The sequence below is a fragment of the Hakea prostrata genome, chromosome 1 (genome assembly GCF_041222555.1).
Source record: "Hakea prostrata isolate BN-2017 chromosome 1, UWA_Hpros_2, whole genome shotgun sequence".
NCBI lineage: Eukaryota > Viridiplantae > Streptophyta > Magnoliopsida > Proteales > Proteaceae > Hakea > Hakea prostrata.
The window spans coordinates 2,324,131-2,344,640 of NC_142600.1; the positions used below are offsets into that span (position 1 = coordinate 2,324,131).

Here is a 20,510-nt window from a genome sequence, read left to right on the forward strand (position 1 = left end):
TAAACTTTGACCAAAACTGAATTCTTTTATTTGTTTTTTTACATAGACAAAATAGAGAATAAAAATTAATATTTTAAAAAATTAAAAAGTCCTATTCCTCTCATGTGTTCATGCACATGCATCTCACTTGAAATCTTTTACACCAAGGTTTCAAGGCATAAAATGAGGCACGCTACCTTCTTTTAATATAGTGGACTCGCAGATCAAAGTCTTTCTTCTTCTTCAAAATAATATAAATCGTGTTACTCGTGTTGTGTAGGATCTTTAAACAGGAAAAATTAGGCCCCAAAAAAAAAAAATTCCGATCGTGTTGATGGCAAATTGATAACTAGACTTGCAATCAAAACCGTGGGAGTGAGTCAGCACAGGCTATCATTAGTCATTAGTCGTTAGTGGTAATAACTAATAATAAGGTAATTAAGAAGCATCTTCAGCTTCAATTCCAGAAAAAGAAACAAGTAGGTGAACCTGCAATTTCTTGTTTATCTATCCTTGTTTCAATCTCGTCTTTCTTTCTTGCAGTGCTGATCGGGAAATGGCAGAAACCCCAGTTCGATTCGGCATTCTGGGCTGTGCATGGATAGCGGAGAAGCTATCGAAAGCCATATCCCTCTCTCCCAACTCCACCCTCTACGCCGTCGGCAGCCGTTCCTTGGAAAAAGCCAAGAAATTTGCTGCTGAGAATGGATTTCCACCATCGGCGAAGATCTATGGAAGCTACGAAGCCGTCCTCGACGACCCAGACGTTGATGTGGTGTATTTGCCACTTCCCACTAGCCTGCATTTGCAGTGGGCTGTGTTAGCTGCGAAGAAGAAGAAACACCTGCTGCTGGAGAAGCCCGTGGCCTTGAACGCTTCTGAGTTCGATCAGATTGTGGAAGCTTGCCAGGCTAATGGCGTGCAGTTCATGGATGGAACTATGTGGATGCACCACCCTCGCACTGCCAAGATGACCGAGTTCCTCTCCGATTCCCAGCGTTTCGGTGATCTTAAAACGGCAAGTAGTCTTTCTTGATTTCCTCCTTTATAAGACTTTACCATGCCAGTTTTAGTATAAGTTAAAGGAAGGGAATTTTGATGACTGACCCCTCATGTGATGGCTGCAGATCCGCAGCTACTTTTCATATGCTGTTGATGACAATTTTCTCAAGAATAATATTAGGGTAAAACCAGGTCTTGATGGTCTTGGAGCACTGGGTGATGTTGGGTGGTACTGTATCAGATCAATACTATGGGCTACCAAATATGAACTACCCAAGACAGTGATTGCCCACCATGGCCCTGTGATCAATGAAGCAGGAGTGATCTTGGCCTGTGGGAGCTTCTTTACAGTGGGAAGATGGCAAGAGAGCATCTTTTGATTGTTCTTTCTTTGCCAATTTGACAATGGATATGACTGTAGTTGGAAACAAAGGAACTCTACATGTTCACGATTTTGCTATCCCTTTTGAGGAGAAATCTGCTTCATTTTCTACCACTTCTCAGATGCAATTTGCTGAGGGTGCGTTGCCTTGTCAACATGTGATAACAACTGATCTTCCTCAGGAGACCTGCATGGTAACGGAGTTTTCAAGGTTGGTTAAAAGTATAAAAGAAGGTGGTTCTCAACCAGAAAGCAAGTGGCCCAGCATCAGCAGGAAGACCCAACTGGTTCTTGATGCAGTCAAGGCATCCATTGACAAAGGTTTCGAGCTCGTTCAGGTGGGGGCTTAAGCCTTAAGGGGAACTATATATGTATCTATCTTCCTAAAATGTTATTCAAGTTTTTTTAATTTTCGACGAAGTTCATCTTACAAGATTCTTCATCCTTGTGTTGTTCATTTGCTATCCCCAACCCACCCAACCCTCATCCCATCCCAATAGTGGCCCCGGATGATCGACCAGGTGGAATTGGGATTGTGTGATTCTGTATTGAATCGATTTATAACTTCACTCGTTACCGATCCACGGATTCCGATTCCTGTAGCCAAAGGTCTCAGCTTTAGTCTCGATTTAGTGTAGTATCTTCCCTTCTCTCTCTGCCCACCTTGGTGAGCAATCTGCAAGAAAATTAGATTCCTATCAGAAACACCCAATTATTCAAACGACAACAAAACCTGGGTTGGATTAATGGAATTGAAACGTAATGTGGAGTTATGTTGGATCAGTTGAAACACTTCATTAATTTAGTTGGAATAAATCATTATTGCCCTCCCCAATTAATCGCGTCCAAATTTTGGATGAGTATTACTATTGAATCGAACTGAAATAAAAATTATATAGTCTAATGCGAGACACATCCGAAATACACATTTCAATTAATCATGTATCTCCTTATACCTTCCTGCTTTGATGGAACTTTTTTATCAATTTATTTTCTTTCACCGAACTGGATTATCAATATTGTTAATTAATAATGCATGATTTCATACGTTACATAATAATGATATGTCCTGGGGGTGTTTTCTCTCCATACGATTGAGGGTTTTTTTATTCCTCCCTCTGGATGAATCTGTACGTTTCTCAACAATATAAGATTTCACAATAAAAAAATGTTAATAATGATGTAAAAACTAAAAGTCAATTGTGAAATCAACACTTAATTACTATTCTATAAGTATTGAGTAAAGTCGTAAAGATGTGATTTATCCATATAAAACTTTCATAAGTAGTATAAATGTAATTGAAATAACTCAAGACCTTTAGATATATGATTTGCAAACTTCAAGGATTTATATACATAATTTATTATAGTTTTTCCATAACGTAATTTACTAAAATAATTAAAAATAAAGTTTATTACGTGCACCACCTTCGAAGGTAAACTATATCCTATGCAACTTACCATATGATGGTTATAATTAAAAAAATTAAAAAAATATATATAATTTTTTGGTCCCATTGTTTCAATTATTAGTAGCTTCTCATGTTGTATTGGTCTTCCTTTGATCTAAGGATCAGTCCAAATATAAGAGGGTCTCTTTCCCTTCCTTCAATAGAATCTGAGTATTTGGCCTGAGTAATCACGTGTCTTTAATGTGCATCGGAGAGTATAAGAACAAATATTTGGTTGTTCCATACTCCATATAGATCCATTATCTTTGAATCATCTATGTTTAATAAAATTCGGCCAGCACCTATTAGTGTTGGTTGCTAGTGTCCAAATTAACATGCTTCATTAAGAAATGCCTGGTTCCACCCACTCCCTTAATCTTTTGAGATCCGAGTCCACCTTCTATCTTGGAGCAGCAGATTTAATTTGAATTGGGTGACCTTTAATGCCACATGGCACAATTGTAGTAGGAAATTGCAGGAATTAGAGAGACCATGTGGATCAACAAATGACTTTTGATGAAATGATTTGATTTTTAAAATTTTGCCGAGCAAAATAAGAAAAGACGACTTGAAAAGTCTAATCCTCATCATGGATTAGAAAAAGACGACTTGGAAGGCAAGCCCTCAGTCTCCTGATCTTAACCTGGAACTAATGGCCTATGGATCGATCAGCCGTTGGATGGTATGGCCTTACTCCGTTTCCTGGGCTCCTTCGAACTTGTATAAAGGATCGACGCCTCCCCTCGACTTCTTATGCTTAATTAAAATTCATCAGGCACTCGCTCATCTTCCTGTCTTTGCGATGATCAGCTCCAAGGTTCAAGACAGGCACGGGGAAGAGAGGTTTAATGATAATCGTACTCGCATGGAGAAACCCTTTCTAAGGTAACAAAAATCCATGTTTTCCCTCGTTTTCATCTCTCTAAATCTCTTTGCTTAATTTTTTAATTTCCTTCTTCTCACCGATCCAGGGGAGCAGCAGCAAGGATGGGATTAACAAAGTCCAGTTCAAACGTGATCGTTCCTCAAGTTCTTAGAAAAGATAATTACCAAGAGTGGAGGATTTTTATGAAGAGCTATCTATTAGGTCAAGGCTTATGGGACTTAGTGGTGGGAAATGAAACTGCTGAATCTACTAAACCTAAGGCCAAGAAATGGGCACAAAGAAATGCAAAGGCTCTACACGCCATTCTAATTTCATGTGGAGAAGAAGTGTTCTCTCGCATTAGGGACACGGACTCAGCCAAAGAAGCTTGGGATCTTTTGGCTTCTCAATTCCCACAAGACAACACTGATGAGGCGGCAGACAATAAGTATCCTTCAGAAGCAGAAACAAATTTTCGCCGAGATCAGTCTAGAAGGATGGACGAATTTCCTTCAAGCAGTTTTCGTCGGCGTAGAGGTGAATTTTCTTCAAGACCAGGGAGTCCTTTTTCAATTTCAGAAGGTATATATATATACTCTTAATAATTCTTCATTCTTGCATGTAAAACAACTATATATAAATGATTCATCAGTTCCCTCCTCTTCTTATCTTATGTATGCTAAATTTAGCAGAAGAAGAAGAGCCGGCGGCCGAGACAGACTTCACTAGAAGGACCATATATCAGGCGTTGCTGTTGGATGACCTGGACAAAATGGGAGATGAGTTATGGAAGAAACATGTGATGAGTACTGACATCGTTACTCCAAACGTTGGAACAATTCTTCATGTTGCAGTTTCAACTGGGAATTTGGAACTCGTGCAGGACTTGCTGGAGTCGATGAGCTCAGATGTCATAAACAGAAACACCAACACATTTCCTAATACTGCCCTTAATTTAGCCGCCATTAATGGACTGACCGAGATTGCAGAGGAACTGGTGAAGAAAAGTGGAGATTCTTTGTATATCTCCGACGAGTTTGGCTACATACCAGTCACTTCGGCGAGCTGCTATGGTCACAAGGACACCACCCGCTACCTCTATCGAGTAACCAGGAAGGAAGTCTTAATACAGGACGACAAACGGAGTGGTGCTACGCTTCTTAATACTGCAATCATGTATGATATGTATGGTACGTTACGTTACGTACGTACGTATACAAGATTACAAGCACAAGAAAAATACTACTTTTTTTTTTTTTTTTTTCCATATGTTAAAAGATGTCTGTTTGGTTTGCAGATATTGCTATTGATTTGCTGAGTCGATGCGGAGAGTTAGCTATAACTTATGATGGAACCGGTTCGACGACGATTCAAGTGTTGGCAACAAAACCAGATGCATTTCCAAGCGGACTGGACTGTAAATGGCAGCGGTGGATATACTCATGTTAAGTAACCTTTCTTCTTATTTCTAGATTAATTAATAGATGATATATGAATACATTATTAGTTTATTTTAAACATAAATAATAAATTAGAGTATAACTTGTTCATGGTTGCAACCAGCTGTGCCCTACTTTGTTTATTTATTTTGTTATTTTTTTTTTACGGGTATCTTGATGATAGTGTAGCTCTTGATCCAAGACTTCAATTATTTAATAGATAAGTTGTACATTGTATTCATGTATATATTTTTAGGAATTTTAATGTAATTGCAGATCTCTTAGTCAAGAACACCATTTTGGTTTTGAGCTCGAAAGAAAACTAATTTCTATTGAGTGGTTGGTAGAACTACGTTCTCCTCACCTACCAACCTATTTGAATCACTTTGTTGTTTATCTAAAAAAAATTAATACTTTACGGGGATTGAATTAAAATACTGTTTTTCAATTTAAGTCTTCATTGGATTTTGTATTAAATTTTTTAAATTTTGTTAAGGTCATATTTTACCGCTGCCCATTTATCAAAGTCGTTCACGCGTAGACAAGGACAAACTAGTAAAGAGTATAGACACAGCATGTTACCCAGTAGCAGCGTGACAACCAAATTAAATGCTAATTTCTTTTTATTATTATTTGTATCACCAGTCCACTGCCAACGGCTTGGGGTTCATTAATTGGGAGAGGGAAAATATGTATAATGGAGAAAACTTGAACTTGAACCCAGTTTAGCTTTAATTAATATGCAGCCCTAGGTCATCTCAGATTTAAGGTGGTGTTCGAGATTTAAACTCGACCAGTAGTTTTGTCTTTTTTTTGTTTGTTTTTGGTTCTGTAGTTCTAAGAATAGACAAGAAAAGAAAAGAAAATCAAAACGGATGAATCTTAATCACCATAATTGATTTGGATCATAAGCAACTTAATGCACGTGCACACAGGGGCGGAGCCAGGATTGAAAATGGAGGGGGGCCGAATGTATGTGGGCCAATGTGGGACCCACTGGAGGTCCCATCTCAGAATATATTATTATATTTTAATGTATAGTCTCCATTAAAAATTAGGTAAATTAATAGAAAATTCGTTAGTGTGAGAGAGAGAAAGGAATAATTTGAGAAAGAGAGTGAATACGTGATGTGGAGAAGATTTAGGAAAATTCCAAAGTTTGCTAACTACTTCAATATTTTGTGAGACGTGTGAGAAAAAAAAGAAAAAAAATAGGAATAAAAGAGGAGATTCATGAGAAAATAAATAGAAATTAAAATAAGAGAGAATATATAAGGAGAAATTCAGGGATCGTGAGTTAGTTTTTAATTAGAATTTAACCTTTTATTCCTTAAAACTAGGGATTTAATGATAACCATTAGATAGAGACTATGAATGACATTTGTACCCATCATTTTTATCTTAAATTGTTATTTTTAATTTTTGGAGGGGGGCCAAATAGTGGTATTTCACATTTAAAGATAGAGAAATAAGGAAAAAAACAAGGATAGTTACAATTTCAAAAAATCCGGGGGGGGCCATGGCCCCCTCCGGTCCCAACGTGGCTCCGCCACTGCGTGCACAACACTAAAGCACAACTCCTTGAAACCTCTTTGACTTTACTATTTTACATAAAAGTTGTTCTTACCATGGTTCCTCGTGTCGTTGGGGGGTGTCGTGCACACCCCCCAATGACACGACTTATACACTAAGTCGACGAAATATCACTCTGTGTCGGCTTTATATCGCCGACAAGTCGATATATCGCCGAAAAATCGGCGATATATCGTTAAATTTGCCATATATAACAGCATTTCCTTTGTTTTTCGTTCGCTTTTTGCCAAGGTGACATAGGGCCTCTAAAAGCTCCGGGGGCGCTACCTCCATACCCTTGCTGGGGTGGCCTCCTCGGACCCCGCCCGCTCATCGGGGAGCGGGACCCAGTGTCCATCGGCAACAATATGTGAAGCATGAGCCATACTCAACATAATTGTATAATGAATTGTAAACTTTAGTACATCTCTTTACTACTTTTGTTTTTGTGTTCTCCTTGCATATTTACATTAGTTTATATGAATTTTCTAAACTTCCAATTTTGCCCGCATATGGCTGGACATGTGCCAATTATAAACTTTAGGTTAAGTGATGTTTTAGGTCAAAATAACACTCCCGTGTTTATTGGCCTCAAATTAGGTTACATGTCAAATTTCAAGTCAAAATGACTTGAAATATATATCCTTTGAAACAAGGATTCGATTTTTCATCAAACCCTTGCTAAAAGTTGGGCGACTTTTGAAGACATGTCGCCCGCGTCGCCGTGTCACCAGGGTCCGACATGGCAACATGAGTCGACATGTCGAACCTTGTTCCTACTGTGCAAAGATTACAATTATAAAAGTAATGTTAAAATCTAATGTGAATTTCAACTCTCTTCGTTCTAAAAACCAAAAAAATCTGTTGACAGGTCCGGACCTCATCTCCCACATTCACTGGTGTCGGCAACTGCCTGTCAACACATGGGCACACGGTTTGGTGTCATACTATTTATTTCTCCTTAAATAAGAAAATAAACACATGGGCACATGGGTTGGTGGCATAGTATTTATTTCTCCTTAAATAAGAAAATAAAAAATATAATCTGTTGTAGTTAATAGGTTTTAATCAACACAAAAAATGTTTTCTTTTTTTTCTTTCTAAGTTGAGGTTCATGTAAACCGGCTTGCGGGCACTTTGATTACATCCTTAGCAAAGAGACGTTGAGAGGGTCAAACCTATGATATCTCCACTGATAAGCATGGATCTTTACCACTATATCTTGATCAACACACATTTACCAAGTAAAAATACTAAATCACAAGTCATCCCACCCACAAAGAAGAAAAAAAAGAAGAAAATAGTTGAATTATCTGTGGTTTTGTATTTAAAATTCAAATTTAATTATTTGTCTTTTTTTTTTTTTAGGTAACCGATCTAATTATTTGTGTTTATGCACATGCATCTCACTTGAAAATTTTTACTAGCCTTTTTTTTTTGTTTTACTTGCCTTACTGTACAATTAAAGAGTTGATTTGTTAAAATGACCAATGATTTAGCAAAGAAGTCGGGATTTAATTCTTCATGGTGATATAGGTAATTTATATATAAAAATTATCTGGATATAGTCAATTTATGCCTAAGCTAGCCTAAATGAACCTCATATCAATGCTAGACTTACGGATCAAACACTTACTTCTTCAAATAAAATAATATTTGATAAAAAATTTAAAAATTAAAAAGTTTATAGAGTTAACGTTGTAATTATTGTTTGATTCACAGGTATTCCAATTTACAATCAAAGAGTTATAAACAGTGGTGATGTGGCGGGTGATACATATATGGATCAGAAGCATCATATTGTTGATTATGGTGTGTTTCTTTTTCTCTCTCTAAATTATATAAGAGGAACGAATAAATAGGAGGTGTCAAAAAAATCATTTAAAATGGAGAAAAGAAATAAATACATGAGGTGCTGACATAACTATCTCCGGCTATTTTCATGGTTTAATTATAGTCCCAGGTATCAGAAGTTTGTACAACAAGAAGAGAATCCATTGCCAAGCCCTTGAAGTACTCAAACGTGTTTGTTCCCAACTTTCAAGTTTGAATGAATCAGACCTTCAAGCATTCGGAGTGGAGAAGAGCATTTTTTGTGCCACCAAGTTGGGGATTGTTGAGATCGTAGCAGAGCTTATAAAGATTGAACCCAACTTATTATTCGCTTTGGATGAGGAAAATCGAAACATATTTTTTGTTGCTGTCAAATGCCGACAAGAAAAAATCTTTAATCTCATCTGTGGGATAAGGGGATCACTGGCTTTGGTTTCGACTTGTCAAGATAAATACAAGAACACTCTATTGCATTTGGCTGGAATTTGTCCACCTTTTTTCCGGCGAGGTAAGATGCCAGGTGATGCTTTGCAAATGCAACGGGAGCTCCAATGGTATCAGGTAATTAATTAATTGGTCATCTTGCTTAATTTCTCCATCTCCCTCTCTAAAATTAACAAGCTACTTAAGTTGATATGTTTACACCATTGTGTACAGGAGGTGGAGAAAATAACGCCATCACCAGCGAGAGAACATGAAAATTTAGATGGCTGGAGAGCCAGAAGATTGTTTACAGAGACCCACAAGAAATTAGTAAAAGATGGGGAGACATGGATGATAAATACTGCGCAATCATGCATGGTGCTTGCCACCTTAATTGCAACCATAACATTTGCAGCAGCCTTTACCGTTCCAGGAGGAAGCAACCAAGACTCAGGTTTTCCCATTTTCTTGAGGCGCAAGTTGTTCTTATTTTTTGTGGTATCAGATGCTCTATCACTATTCTCCTCTGCCACTTCACTGTTGGCATTTCTATCCATCTACACATCACATTATCCAGAAGAAGATTTCCTTGAGTCTTTGCCGAAACGACTGGTAATTGGTCTAACTAGCCTATTCTTCTCTATAGCCACCATGGTGGTGGCTTTCTGTGCAACTCTGTTTCTTGTACTGAGTAGACGACATATTTGGGTTGCCATACCCATCACTTTCCTTGCTGCTTGCCCAGTTATGTTGTTTATTAAGTTGCAGTTCCCCCTCTTTCTTGACATGGTTATTTCCACATATGGACCTGGGTTATTCAAAAAACCAAAAAGGGCCCTTGCATATTAATTTGTCCACTCTTTATTGACCACTCGATCGGGATCATTTATAATAAAGTTACATGCTTGCAAAAGTAATTCTTGTAAGAAAGTTGATATGCCGGCTGGCAGTATTAGCTAAATTGTTTTACTGTTGTTTTCTTTATTATAGAAAAGATACTATATATATATTGTCATAAACTTAAGACAAATTAATATGAAGAATTCATGCATGGTAGCATCGAGGAGGTTCTTTCTGTTTGAGATTTTCTTTTTGTTTTCTTGGTTCTTATTCTTCAGTACAGGGTTTCATCGCCATGACTTCTGCATCCTCTGATTTTTCGAATATTTCTGCTGCTTCTCCATCGTCGTCTTCCTTATCCTTTTCCAACATTCATCATTTCTTATCCATCAAACGTTCTTCTTCCAATTAAACTATTTTAAGAGATTAGAGGAAACCAAGAAATAACTAAACTATTTAGTAAAAGAAGGGCACACATAGATGAATACTACTGCAAATTCTTGTACGGTGGTGCCACGCTAATTGCAACGGTAACATTTGCAGTAGAGTTTACTCTTTCAAGAAGACTCATGCATGCTTTCCCATTTTCTTGAGGCTCAAATTATTCTCTTGTTGTTTGTACTATCAAATGCTCCATCATTATTTTCCTCTGCCACTTCACTGTTGGTATTTCTATCCATTTACACTTTACACATTACATTATCCAGAAGAAGATATCCTTGAGTCTTTGCCAAGGGACTGATATACAGTATTGCTAGCTTGTTCTTCTCTATAGTGATGATGGAAGTGATTTTATGTGTAATCTTGTTTATTATACTAAATAAACATCGCATTTGAGTTGCCATACCCATCACTTTCCTTGCTACTTACCCAATTATGTTGTTCACTAAGTTGCACTTGTTCCTCTTTCTTGACATGTTTCTTTCCACATATGAACCTGGGTTATCCGAAAAACCCAAAAAGCCCTCGCAGACTAATTATTGCACATGTTCAGTCTTAACTTAATTGGCAACAAATGACAAAAGAAATGACAAATGGTCACTCAAAAATCATTTATAGTAAGGTTAATTGCATGATATCGTTGTTAAAATCCGAGATTTCTCATTAAATACATTGCAACTTTTTATGCGGCCCAATATAATCATCAAACTAACCCACAAGTGGGGTGTTGAACTTGAACCCTTCGGCCTTGGAAGGGGGTAAGGGAGCACCACAAGCAAAGCAAGCAATACCCAAATAAACAAATCCAATATCAAGGAAAACAGTCCAAACTCCAGAACCTCCATCTTATCATATATTGCCAGCAGCTTATAATCTCATCACTTGTCAGTTTGTACAGTAGTCTGTGTCTCTTGTCCCTTCTCAATTCTTTATGTCATTTCTTCATCAATCTTATCGTATAACTAGTCTATGGATGAAAGAGTCCTGTAAAAGAATATTTTAAGTGTAATTTGGTCGGTTACAATAGCATTATAACTCAGTTCTTGTTTTTTTTTGTTTTTTTTTTTTTTTTTTGGGTGAAGCATTATTACTCAATTCTAAAAGCAAATTCTCAACTTCAAAAGTATAAACTTGTGGTAGAGAATAACATAAAAAAGCAATCCGTGGGGTTCATATCTGATAAATGGTCTTGGTTGCATGCCAGAAAAGAATCGATTACATTTGATTTTTGATTGCAGATTCACTTTGTAATTCAAAGTGGGATCCAAACCTTACAACCAAACAACTTTAGTAATTCTTTCTCTTCTCAAGCAAAACCATCCCTTATTACTTCCTCTTTTCTGTCACCAATCCCAAGCAACATTCCTACTCCACAAGGGTTTTATTAAAAAATCATTCAACTGAGGATCAGTCACCACTCACCACTCTCCAGTATTTATTTAGACAAAATCATACATGTCTGAGGATGATTCTGCTTCTGTGGATTGTTTTGAACTAAAAAAGTTTATTATTTGAAGAAAATTTAGGATAGAATGACACACATGCTGGAAAAATTTTACATAGCCAGCTAGCTTCCCATAAATGGAGCACAGGAATGCCACAAAAAGAAGTTAAAAAATACCAATTAACATTTTGGCCCATGGAATGAAGACGATAGGTTAGACTTTGGAAATATTTTTAACCAGTTGGTTACAACCCAGAACAACTGTTCAGCAATTCAAATTACTGTGTGAAACAAATCAGACAAACAAACCGCAAATTTCATTCTCAGTTAGTTTCAATAAGCTCGAGCGTCTGACAGACATGGCTGAAACGCCAATCCGATTTGGTATTCTGAGTTGCGAAGGCGTATCGCTGAAGCTGACGAAGAAGCTATCCAGAGCCATATGCCTCTCTCCCAACTCCACCCTTCACGCCGTTGGCAGCAATACCATCGACGAGGCCAAGAAAATCGCGGAAGAGAATGGATTTCCTCCGTCCGTGAAGATCTACGGCACCTACGAAGGTGTCCTTGATGATCCCGACGTAGATGCAGTGTACCTGCCACTTCCGCCAGGTCTGCATGCGCAGTGGGCGGTGCTGGCTGCGGAGAAGAAGAAACACCTGTTGCTGGAGAAGCCCGTGGCCTTGAACGTAGCTGAGTTCGATCAGATCGTCGAGGCTTGCGAAGCCAATGGCGTTCAATTCATGGACGGAACCTTGTGGATGCACCACCCACGGACTTCCAAAATGAAGGAATTTCTCTCTGATCCGCAGCTTTTCGGTCTCCTCAGAACGGCAAGTTTCTTTGATCTATATCTATAGTTTATCCATGAATCTATTATATTAGCTAGCAAAAAGGGTAAATGATGGGTTCTTCGATCGGGTTATAAAAGAATAAAGGTTTTGGGAGTTTGGGATTTGGGATTTGGGAATGGGAATTCTAAATCTAGTGTTTGTTCAACTCTAGTCTTTAGGCTGCAGCATCCATTTTGACAGTCCCTAGAAGGAATTGGGTTGATTAAAAATAACCACCAACTCTGAGGGAGAAAGAGAGAGATTAATCACGGAGCTAACGAGATATTTTCAGGAATTTCCACTCTGTTTTCATGTTAGCTTATATTTCATACGAAAGAAGAAAAAAATTACTTCTGGAGCATTGGTGAAGTGTTGTTGAAATATGTTCTTGGGGACATTGGTGCTGTGGCAGGTTCAGAGCTGCTTTTCGGTTGCTGTGAGTGATGATTTTCTCAAGAATGACATTCGGGTAAACTCAGAACTTGATGGTCTTGGGGCCCTGGGTGATGCTGGGTGGTATTGCATCAGGTCGATATTATGGACTTGTGACTATGAACTGCCCAAGACAGTGATTGCCCTTCCTGGGTCTGTACTGAATGAAGCTGGAGTGATCTTGGCTTGTGGAGCTTCTTTGCAGTGGGAGGATGGGAAAACTGCAACTTTCCATTGTTCATATATAGCCAATCTGACCATGGATATTACTGCAATTGGAAGTAAAGGGACTCTACGAGTTAATGATTTTATCATCCCTTACGAAGAGAAATCTGCTGCATTTTCAGTGGCTTCTGAAACTAGATTCACAGAGCAGGTCACTGGTCATGGTCCATTGCCTTTTCAGCAAGTGATCACAACAGATTTCCCTCAGGAGATATACATGGTAAGGGAGTTCTCAAAGTTGGCCAAAAGTATTAAGGAGGCCGGTTCTAAACCAGATGGTAAGTGGCTCAGCATTAGCAGGAAGACACAACTGGTTTTGGATGCAGTCAAGGCATCTATCGAGAAAGGTTTTGAGTCCATCCAATTAGTTGCAGGGTAAGGTGGGATCCTTTGGGGCTGCAGTCCTTTGTTCATCTTTGTTCCAATAAAATGAAATGTTGATTGAGGGTTATCCTCATAAACTTTCAAAATTTATGTTTCTCCATGGGAATATATAGCTTAATAAGATGAATCATTCCAGAGAGACAAAACCGCAATGAACATGCATGCAGATCAATTTGTTTGAGATTTATCATAACTGAACCGCGCGCGGCAGAGAAAATTTGCAGCCCTTGGAAATTGGGATCACCAATATCTCATGCGACCAAACAATTGAACCCCACAAACCTCCAAAATCTTCCTTGCGAACCTCAATTAATTTCAGCACAGTATAATCCCTTCTGATTATCGTCGGCTCTCTGTTCCCACAGCAAACACAATCTCCCCCCAAAATTCACCATCTTACTAAACCATAAGAATTTTGGTACATATATCATTCTGCACCCATTTCAATTTCTTCCTTAATCCTTCCTTGAGGTTGAAACCCATGATTTTCCTCCCCAAATTAAAGCAATACATAATCCCATCAACCAAACAAACTGCCCTTCCCCTGTGGTATTCCCAAACCTTGTTGAAGCCTAGTCGGCATTACCCCCCAGAGGAAGCCTCACAAGGATCAAATTAACACAAACCCATTTTGTTGAGCCACGGCCTAAATTTTGTCCTCCATCACGGCACTTCTATACAACCATTTCTCCCTAACCTGAATAGGACTGGGAAAAGGAGACCAAAACCCAAGCTCAGGTCGAATACTTCGGCCCAATTAGAAGAACCCATAGAGCAACTGCCAATGACATAAAATTTTCCATTCACAATAGTGGCCTAAGGTCGGGATTTTGACTATTTCACATTTCAGGTTTCTTTAAAATTGAGAAATCAACAAGTTTGATCTGCGAGAGAAAAATGCTAGGTTTGCTGGCTTGAATTGGTCTACCCATCAATGGTGCCTTGCTGATTTGGGTTGGGATCCTGTTACATGTCTAGTTCGTGATTCCATTCAGATTGATTAAAGAAAAACATCTCTATCGTAGTTCTCTCCAGTCCAAGAGAGTGTTTTGACTATACTTCTTCTCAATGTTGAAATGATCATGTGGAGTATTCTCCCATTTAAGTGAAAGAAATCATGGATGAACCCAAGTTGAATCGAACCCCTTATATTGAATCAAGAACTGTTGCTGAATCGAACCACTTGTATATACATATATAGTTAGGTTCTTGTTCAAAAAAAAAAATATATAGTTAGGTTCTGAAAATAAGTTGTAAAAATAAAATTCAAATGTATATTAAGCATTATATGGCTTTACAGAAAAAAAGTTGGAGTGGGTCTTTTGCAGAGCTTCATCTTAATCTCTCGAAAAGATAAACTTAGACATATCTCTGCAAGGTGGTCCTTTGTCTGCAACTAAGTTGGCAAATAAAGTGAAAATCCACCACTATATGCTTAGTGCGGACTTTGCTTGGGTCCTGAGCATTTAATGCTCATGACCGCCAAGCTAGCCGTTGGATCAGAATTTCGGTCGAAATTTCGATCTCAATCAATGAAATTCAACGGGTGAGATTCAATTTCGACAGAAATTTCGGATCCAACAGCCCGAATTCTCGACTTGAAGGTTAATGTGCATGACCGAAGCAAAATTAGCTTAGTGCTGTGCGTGAAACAATGGATTGAGACTTAAATATGTCGCCCATTGTCATGCAGAACCCACTGGCGGTGGTTGAGCCAGGTCTGACTTTGAATTGGGTTTTCAAAACCAGGCCCATGAATTTGGCCCAGTTTGGTGAAAAAATGGGGCTTGGTTTTGATGGGCCTGATAAGATTTGAAAATAATTAAGAATAAAAGGCTATATTTGGGTTCCTTGTTCCCACTTTCTTCGCGGCCCAATCCATGTGGTTATGGGCTTTGGCTTGGTCTTATCCCCACTGATTAACATGGAAAATCTTTTGCATGGCACCAATTATATTGTGAAATACCATTATAATTATTGAGAGATCCATTGTTACAATATAAGATTATGTCGCCGGGGTGGTCTAATGGTTCCAAGCTCACTCTCAAGCGGTTTAGTAGCCCTAATGTCCAGATTTGAATTTGGTTTTCTATTTCTCACAATATAAGATTATGTCACAATTGTGTGCTTTTTGACATGGGCATGAGGTGCGCAACATCGTCACTATTGCATCCTTAATTTCTTTGAAAAAAATAAAAATAAATGAAACCAAACTAGCTAGACACGGTCAGCTTATGAATTTTCTTCCAATAATAACTTAATTATAACTTGTGATATTTTATTAATACATTTCCTTTTTGGTCATTAAAAACTAAGTTCAGATTCAATGAATCTGTTGGGGATCTTAGGTGATTCTCCCACTAATTTTCTATTTTCTTTTCAATAATGTAAGAGAACATCATGTGGACACGTAGTGTTATACAATAAATTAATTATAAGGACTACTACATTTAATTTAAGAACCGTTTGGTGCTCGAAATTCCATGCTTCTAATCAATCTAGGAAACAAAAAGCTTCAGATGAACAAGTAACTGTTTGGCTTTCAAGGTCCAATCACTTTAGAGTGAATTTAATTAATTTTAAAGAACATGTGGGAATAGAGTACTTGGGATGGTAGGGTCCGAGACAGGTGGGTGGGTCACCCACCCGTATCTTTTCTCCATTTCTTCCCTCTGAAATGAAATTACCGGGTCTAAAGGCTTATGTTTTGTTTCTTTATCCTTATCCAGCAACAAACATACCCCATGAGTTTAATTGAATTGAAAATAGAAGTTTTTTAAAAAGAAATTATAAATCAACCACAACAAGCAATTAATGAATAAAATAAAGCTTTAAATTTTATTTTCTTTCTTCTTCCTCTATTTATCATTTTATAAGATATAGAATAATACAATTAAGGGTATATCCATCATTTCTTCTAGTCAATTAATGAATCTAACAGAGAGGGACAAGTACCAATCTAGCATAGTTTTATAGTGTTCTTAAAACTTTCTCATTAATTTTTTTCTAATAAAAAAATTAATTTGAAATTTTTTTTCATTGAACGGCCAACAGCCGACCAAGACACCAGATGGGGTTTCCTTTTTGGGTCTCCATCGTTAGTTAGGGTGGAAAACTAGTTAGACACAGCTTGCTTTGGGAACAGTTGGTTTGACTACAAGATCTCCATAATTAAATGCGTAATTAGTCATCTAATCTGAGTATTACTATAAACAATTGATGCTTAATACCTTATGCTTTTCCTCCTTTGATTTTAATAATAAAATGTATATGTGTTTTTTTCATATCCAATTCCAAATTGTGGCTTTAAAATTACTAACAAGGTTTGAACTCGTGATTCTTGGAACTTGTTATAGAAATCTCATGGACACAAGTAATCTAAGCGATACATTGCGTTGGGTCTGGATCTTAGAGATTGAATTTGTATGAAGAGAAAACTCCGGGTGGGGAGTTGACTTCGTCAATAAATTCTAATCATCTATCTTACTAATATTTAAAATCCAATAATCTATCCAATCAATATTTTAATTAAGCTTAAAGGGTTTTAATAACAAGAGGTAATCTTAGTGGCCCATTGGTGTTTTAATTTTTTCGGTTGAAGTGGGCTATTGTTTTTTGAGTGTACATATTTCAGATATTGGGTCGCGTGAATCAATGAAGAATATCCCTGATGGGTTAGTTGGTTTATTAATCTTTCTTTAGTAGTCTAATTACTTAATTAATGGGTAAGTGTCCTTAATCTTTAATAATCTATTTATCATTGTTCAATGATCGATAGATGAATAATGGGATTCAGTTTGGTTGTTTCAGTCTGAACATCAATTTTCAATAGGGAGGTATAGTCCTGACTCCTGATCCATATCCAGAATAATTTTCCATACGCGATTTAGTTCATTGAATCAAGAATTCAAATTGACGAGGATATATATATATATAGAAGAAACATGAAAGTGCAATCTATGATATGATGTAAGAAGGCAAAACAATCACACAATTGCATCAGGAAGATTTACAAGATTTAGTAAGATTGCCTAAGTTGACTAACATTGAAGAATATTGTGAGATCCCTCCTTGGAAGTTGGAACCATCATTCTATTTCTATTTGTTGAAATCTAATAATCAATCACAATCGTAGTCAGATGAAATCTACATATACCTTAGATTTTTGGAAGAAAATCGATCAGAAAGATCATCCAGGCTGAGTATTTCAATTTTCAACCCATGGAATTTGAATTTTGATTTGATCTGATTTGATTTGATTGTTAGATCTCATTGTACATTTTTTAATTGAGAAAAAGAAATGGGAACTATTACATACACCGTCAAGAAGAATGGAATCTTAACATCTTCATTGAGAGGTCTCAGTCAAGTTCGAATCACCTCCCTTGACGAGGAATACAATGCATGTGCTCCTCGGATGCTTTATGACCACAATAATTGGGGGAGGGATGGGGGGCAACATGGGCACACTGTGGGTCCCGCCTCTAATATTTTATTTTATAATTTTTTACGTTCATGCATGATTTCCATACCAAAGTTGGCATGGTTGATATATGATATCAGTGCATGCAAGTGTTAATTATAGGACCTTGATTGTGAATTACGGATTGGTTGAAATTGGAACCGTTTAGATTGATAACTATGGTGCTAGTATCTAAAGCAGTAAACCAGATACCCAATCATAGGCCAAGTAGTCACGAAGAAATGTAAAGAACAAGAATTGTTGAAACTAGCATATTAGGAGAACAATCAGCTAAACTAACCATGAACATCTTAGATATTATAGGTTTCATTAGCAGATTCATTTTCAATGGTTTCCTTGATCAAACTTGAAGTTAGTAAAGAACCATGCATAACACTAAACAGCAAACCACCAACTCCACCAACTACACTTAACATGTAAAATGGATGCCTAGGGATGTTGTGCTCAGTTTGGAATACAATCATAATGTCGAAAGTATCAAAAATTCTTAAGCACTATCATTAAAAGAGTTGTTTTTGATCGTGTGGATTCCCTTATTTTTATGGTCACAAAGTGTCATCTTCCCGCCAGGAAAGGTGATCTAAAGTCGCCTTAGTCATTGTCAAGTGAGGCAATGTTTGATGGTAATCTTGTTGGATGTAATTTTTATGATTTAATTTTACAGAAATCCAAGCTGGTAGGGTCAAGGTCAAATAGATTAAGTTGACCTGGCCAGGCCACCTGAAGCTACAACATTATATATATACTCAATGGCCGCGTAGATACACGAGGGGCCTGGTGGCCGGTGAGGGAGAAGTAGGAAGAGTTGGATAATGGGTCGCAATCTCGTGGACTGAGGACTTCATGTCTCTTAATTTGCATTCATTCATATATATATATATAAATTTTTTATTCTCAATTCCCGAATTCATATATTATTCATCACCATCACCATCATCATAATAAAACCCTTAATTAGGTTGAGTGCTTGACTCGGTTTCAATCTTTCTCAAGTCCATCTTTCTTTCCTGTATAAATAATAAAAGAATTCTCTGCTGCAACTTTGGTTAGATACAATTAAGTGGTTCACAAAGCAAGCAGCTGATCATGGCATTTGAAGCAAATCCATTGAATTAGAATACCTTCCAGCCAGGTATGGATCAACATTATCCATTATTTTATATTCTCTCATCACATGACCAATCTATCGATCTATATATAGGATTTATTTATTTATTTATTTTTAAAAGAATTATTATTATTATTATTTCTTTTTAAATGACCATTAGAACATGATATTTTAACAAAGCTATGTGACCCTTCAATTAACATACAAGGGTGATGATGTTAGAGCCTTGCAATTTTGGTTATTTCACATGTTCACACAAAGACGATGACCATACTACAAACATGATTTAATTTCACTTAAATAGTTTTAAGAGCAGATGATGAAATCAAAGGGTAGATTTTTCTTGTCCAATTCGCACCATCAGAGTGAATGGCAGCACAAGTAGCGCAATACGCTTAAATTGTTTGATTAGAAAGACATGCTTGAGTAGATCATTGATGCTAAGAAAAAGGTTAGGTCGCACTTTCTTATTCGTCATTTTAGTGCCACTAACCTTGAAACTGAGGAAGAAAAATAAATAAAATTTAAAATCTATATTAAGTTTAAAAATTAGTTGTTACATTTTTTTTATTTTTTTTTATTTTAGTTATTTTGTTAGTGTGTGAGACCTAAGAGGTAAGAGTGATAATGAGGCACCCATGAGGAAAGGAGGCCCTTCATGACTTTGGTTATGAGGCTTTTCATGACATTAGTCATTGGTTTTAAAGGTCTTGATCATGGTGATGAGATGAACTTACTTGTAAGAATTGTTGACTTTCAATTCTTATTTCAACTTCATGACCATTCATGGCCATTACTATGAGTGGAATTAAAGTTATTGAATATATTAAATTCAATTCATACAAAATAGGTGAATATGAGAGTTAATTCTTTAAATAGTGGGGATGTTAGGTCTAGGTGGTTTATTATCATTAGTGGAGAAGGGACAAGCCCATTGATTTTTCATTAGTAGAGAATTGATTCTTCACCTTATGAGAAGGTGAGTCATTGTGATTCAATGACCCAATTCATTGCCTTGAGAATCTCAAGGGATGTAAAGTATGGTTTGAGTTTATATAAACTCATGCAATCCTTCCTTGCATGTGGTGTGTAATAGAGATACTCCTCACACTTACATTATTTGCTACTTATTTTAAATATTTCTTCATTTGAGTTTGTCTAAGTGTTGTGTTTTAGTTTTCGACTTTTTGAAGGGATTAAAAGAATCACCTCATCTTCTAGTTGAAGGTTGCTTTATCTTAGAGGTAGTGGTGCGAACCAACGGGGGTTGGTCCAAGTGGTAAGCAGCTTGGTTCGCTTAAGCAAGGTTCCAGTATCGAATCCTTGTGGATGTAAAAAATTCCCGCAAGAAGACTCACCCACCACAGTCAAGTG

The 20,510-nt window shown here is 37.1% G+C and overlaps 2 protein-coding genes and 1 pseudogene across 3 annotated transcripts; all 3 read left to right on the forward strand.

The window, feature by feature from the left end:
• Positions 1-382: 382 nt before the first annotated feature.
• On the forward strand, positions 383-2,082 carry LOC149026596 (putative oxidoreductase At4g09670; annotated as a pseudogene). Its single transcript, XR_016173317.1, has 2 exons — positions 383-997; positions 1,107-2,082. The product of XR_016173317.1 is annotated as a putative oxidoreductase At4g09670 (transcript).
• Positions 2,083-3,420: 1,338 nt separating this feature from the next.
• LOC149026597 (uncharacterized) lies at positions 3,421-9,883 on the forward strand. Its single transcript, XM_089153343.1, has 7 exons — positions 3,421-3,699; positions 3,786-4,261; positions 4,369-4,869; positions 4,977-5,123; positions 8,413-8,502; positions 8,603-9,084; positions 9,181-9,883. The coding sequence occupies exons 1-7, from the start codon at positions 3,467-3,469 to the stop codon at positions 9,793-9,795; spliced, it is 2,544 nt and encodes an 847-aa protein (XP_089009469.1). The 5' UTR covers positions 3,421-3,466; the 3' UTR covers positions 9,796-9,883.
• A 1,861-nt stretch (positions 9,884-11,744) lies between these two features.
• LOC149026598 (putative oxidoreductase At4g09670) lies at positions 11,745-13,697 on the forward strand. Its single transcript, XM_089145359.1, has 2 exons — positions 11,745-12,504; positions 12,917-13,697. The coding sequence occupies exons 1-2, from the start codon at positions 12,031-12,033 to the stop codon at positions 13,538-13,540; spliced, it is 1,098 nt and encodes a 365-aa protein (XP_089001485.1). The 5' UTR covers positions 11,745-12,030; the 3' UTR covers positions 13,541-13,697.
• Positions 13,698-20,510: the final 6,813 nt, after the last annotated feature.

What these genes read in the sequence shown, in the direction of transcription:
- LOC149026597 (XM_089153343.1), top strand. Translation starts at nt 3,467, where the DNA reads ATGGCCTATGGATCGATCAGCCGTTGGATGGTATGGCCTTACTCCGTT. An exon ending in GCAGCGGTGGATATACTCAT is followed by an intron (nt 5,124 to 8,412) that starts GTTAAGTAACCT and finishes TTTGATTCACAG; the next exon opens with GTATTCCAATTTACAATCAA. An exon ending in GCATCATATTGTTGATTATG is followed by an intron (nt 8,503 to 8,602) that starts GTGTGTTTCTTT and finishes TAAATACATGAG; the next exon opens with GTGCTGACATAACTATCTCC.
- LOC149026598 (XM_089145359.1), top strand. Translation starts at nt 12,031, where the DNA reads ATGGCTGAAACGCCAATCCGATTTGGTATTCTGAGTTGCGAAGGCGTA. An exon ending in TTTTCGGTCTCCTCAGAACG is followed by an intron (nt 12,505 to 12,916) that starts GCAAGTTTCTTT and finishes GTGCTGTGGCAG; the next exon opens with GTTCAGAGCTGCTTTTCGGT.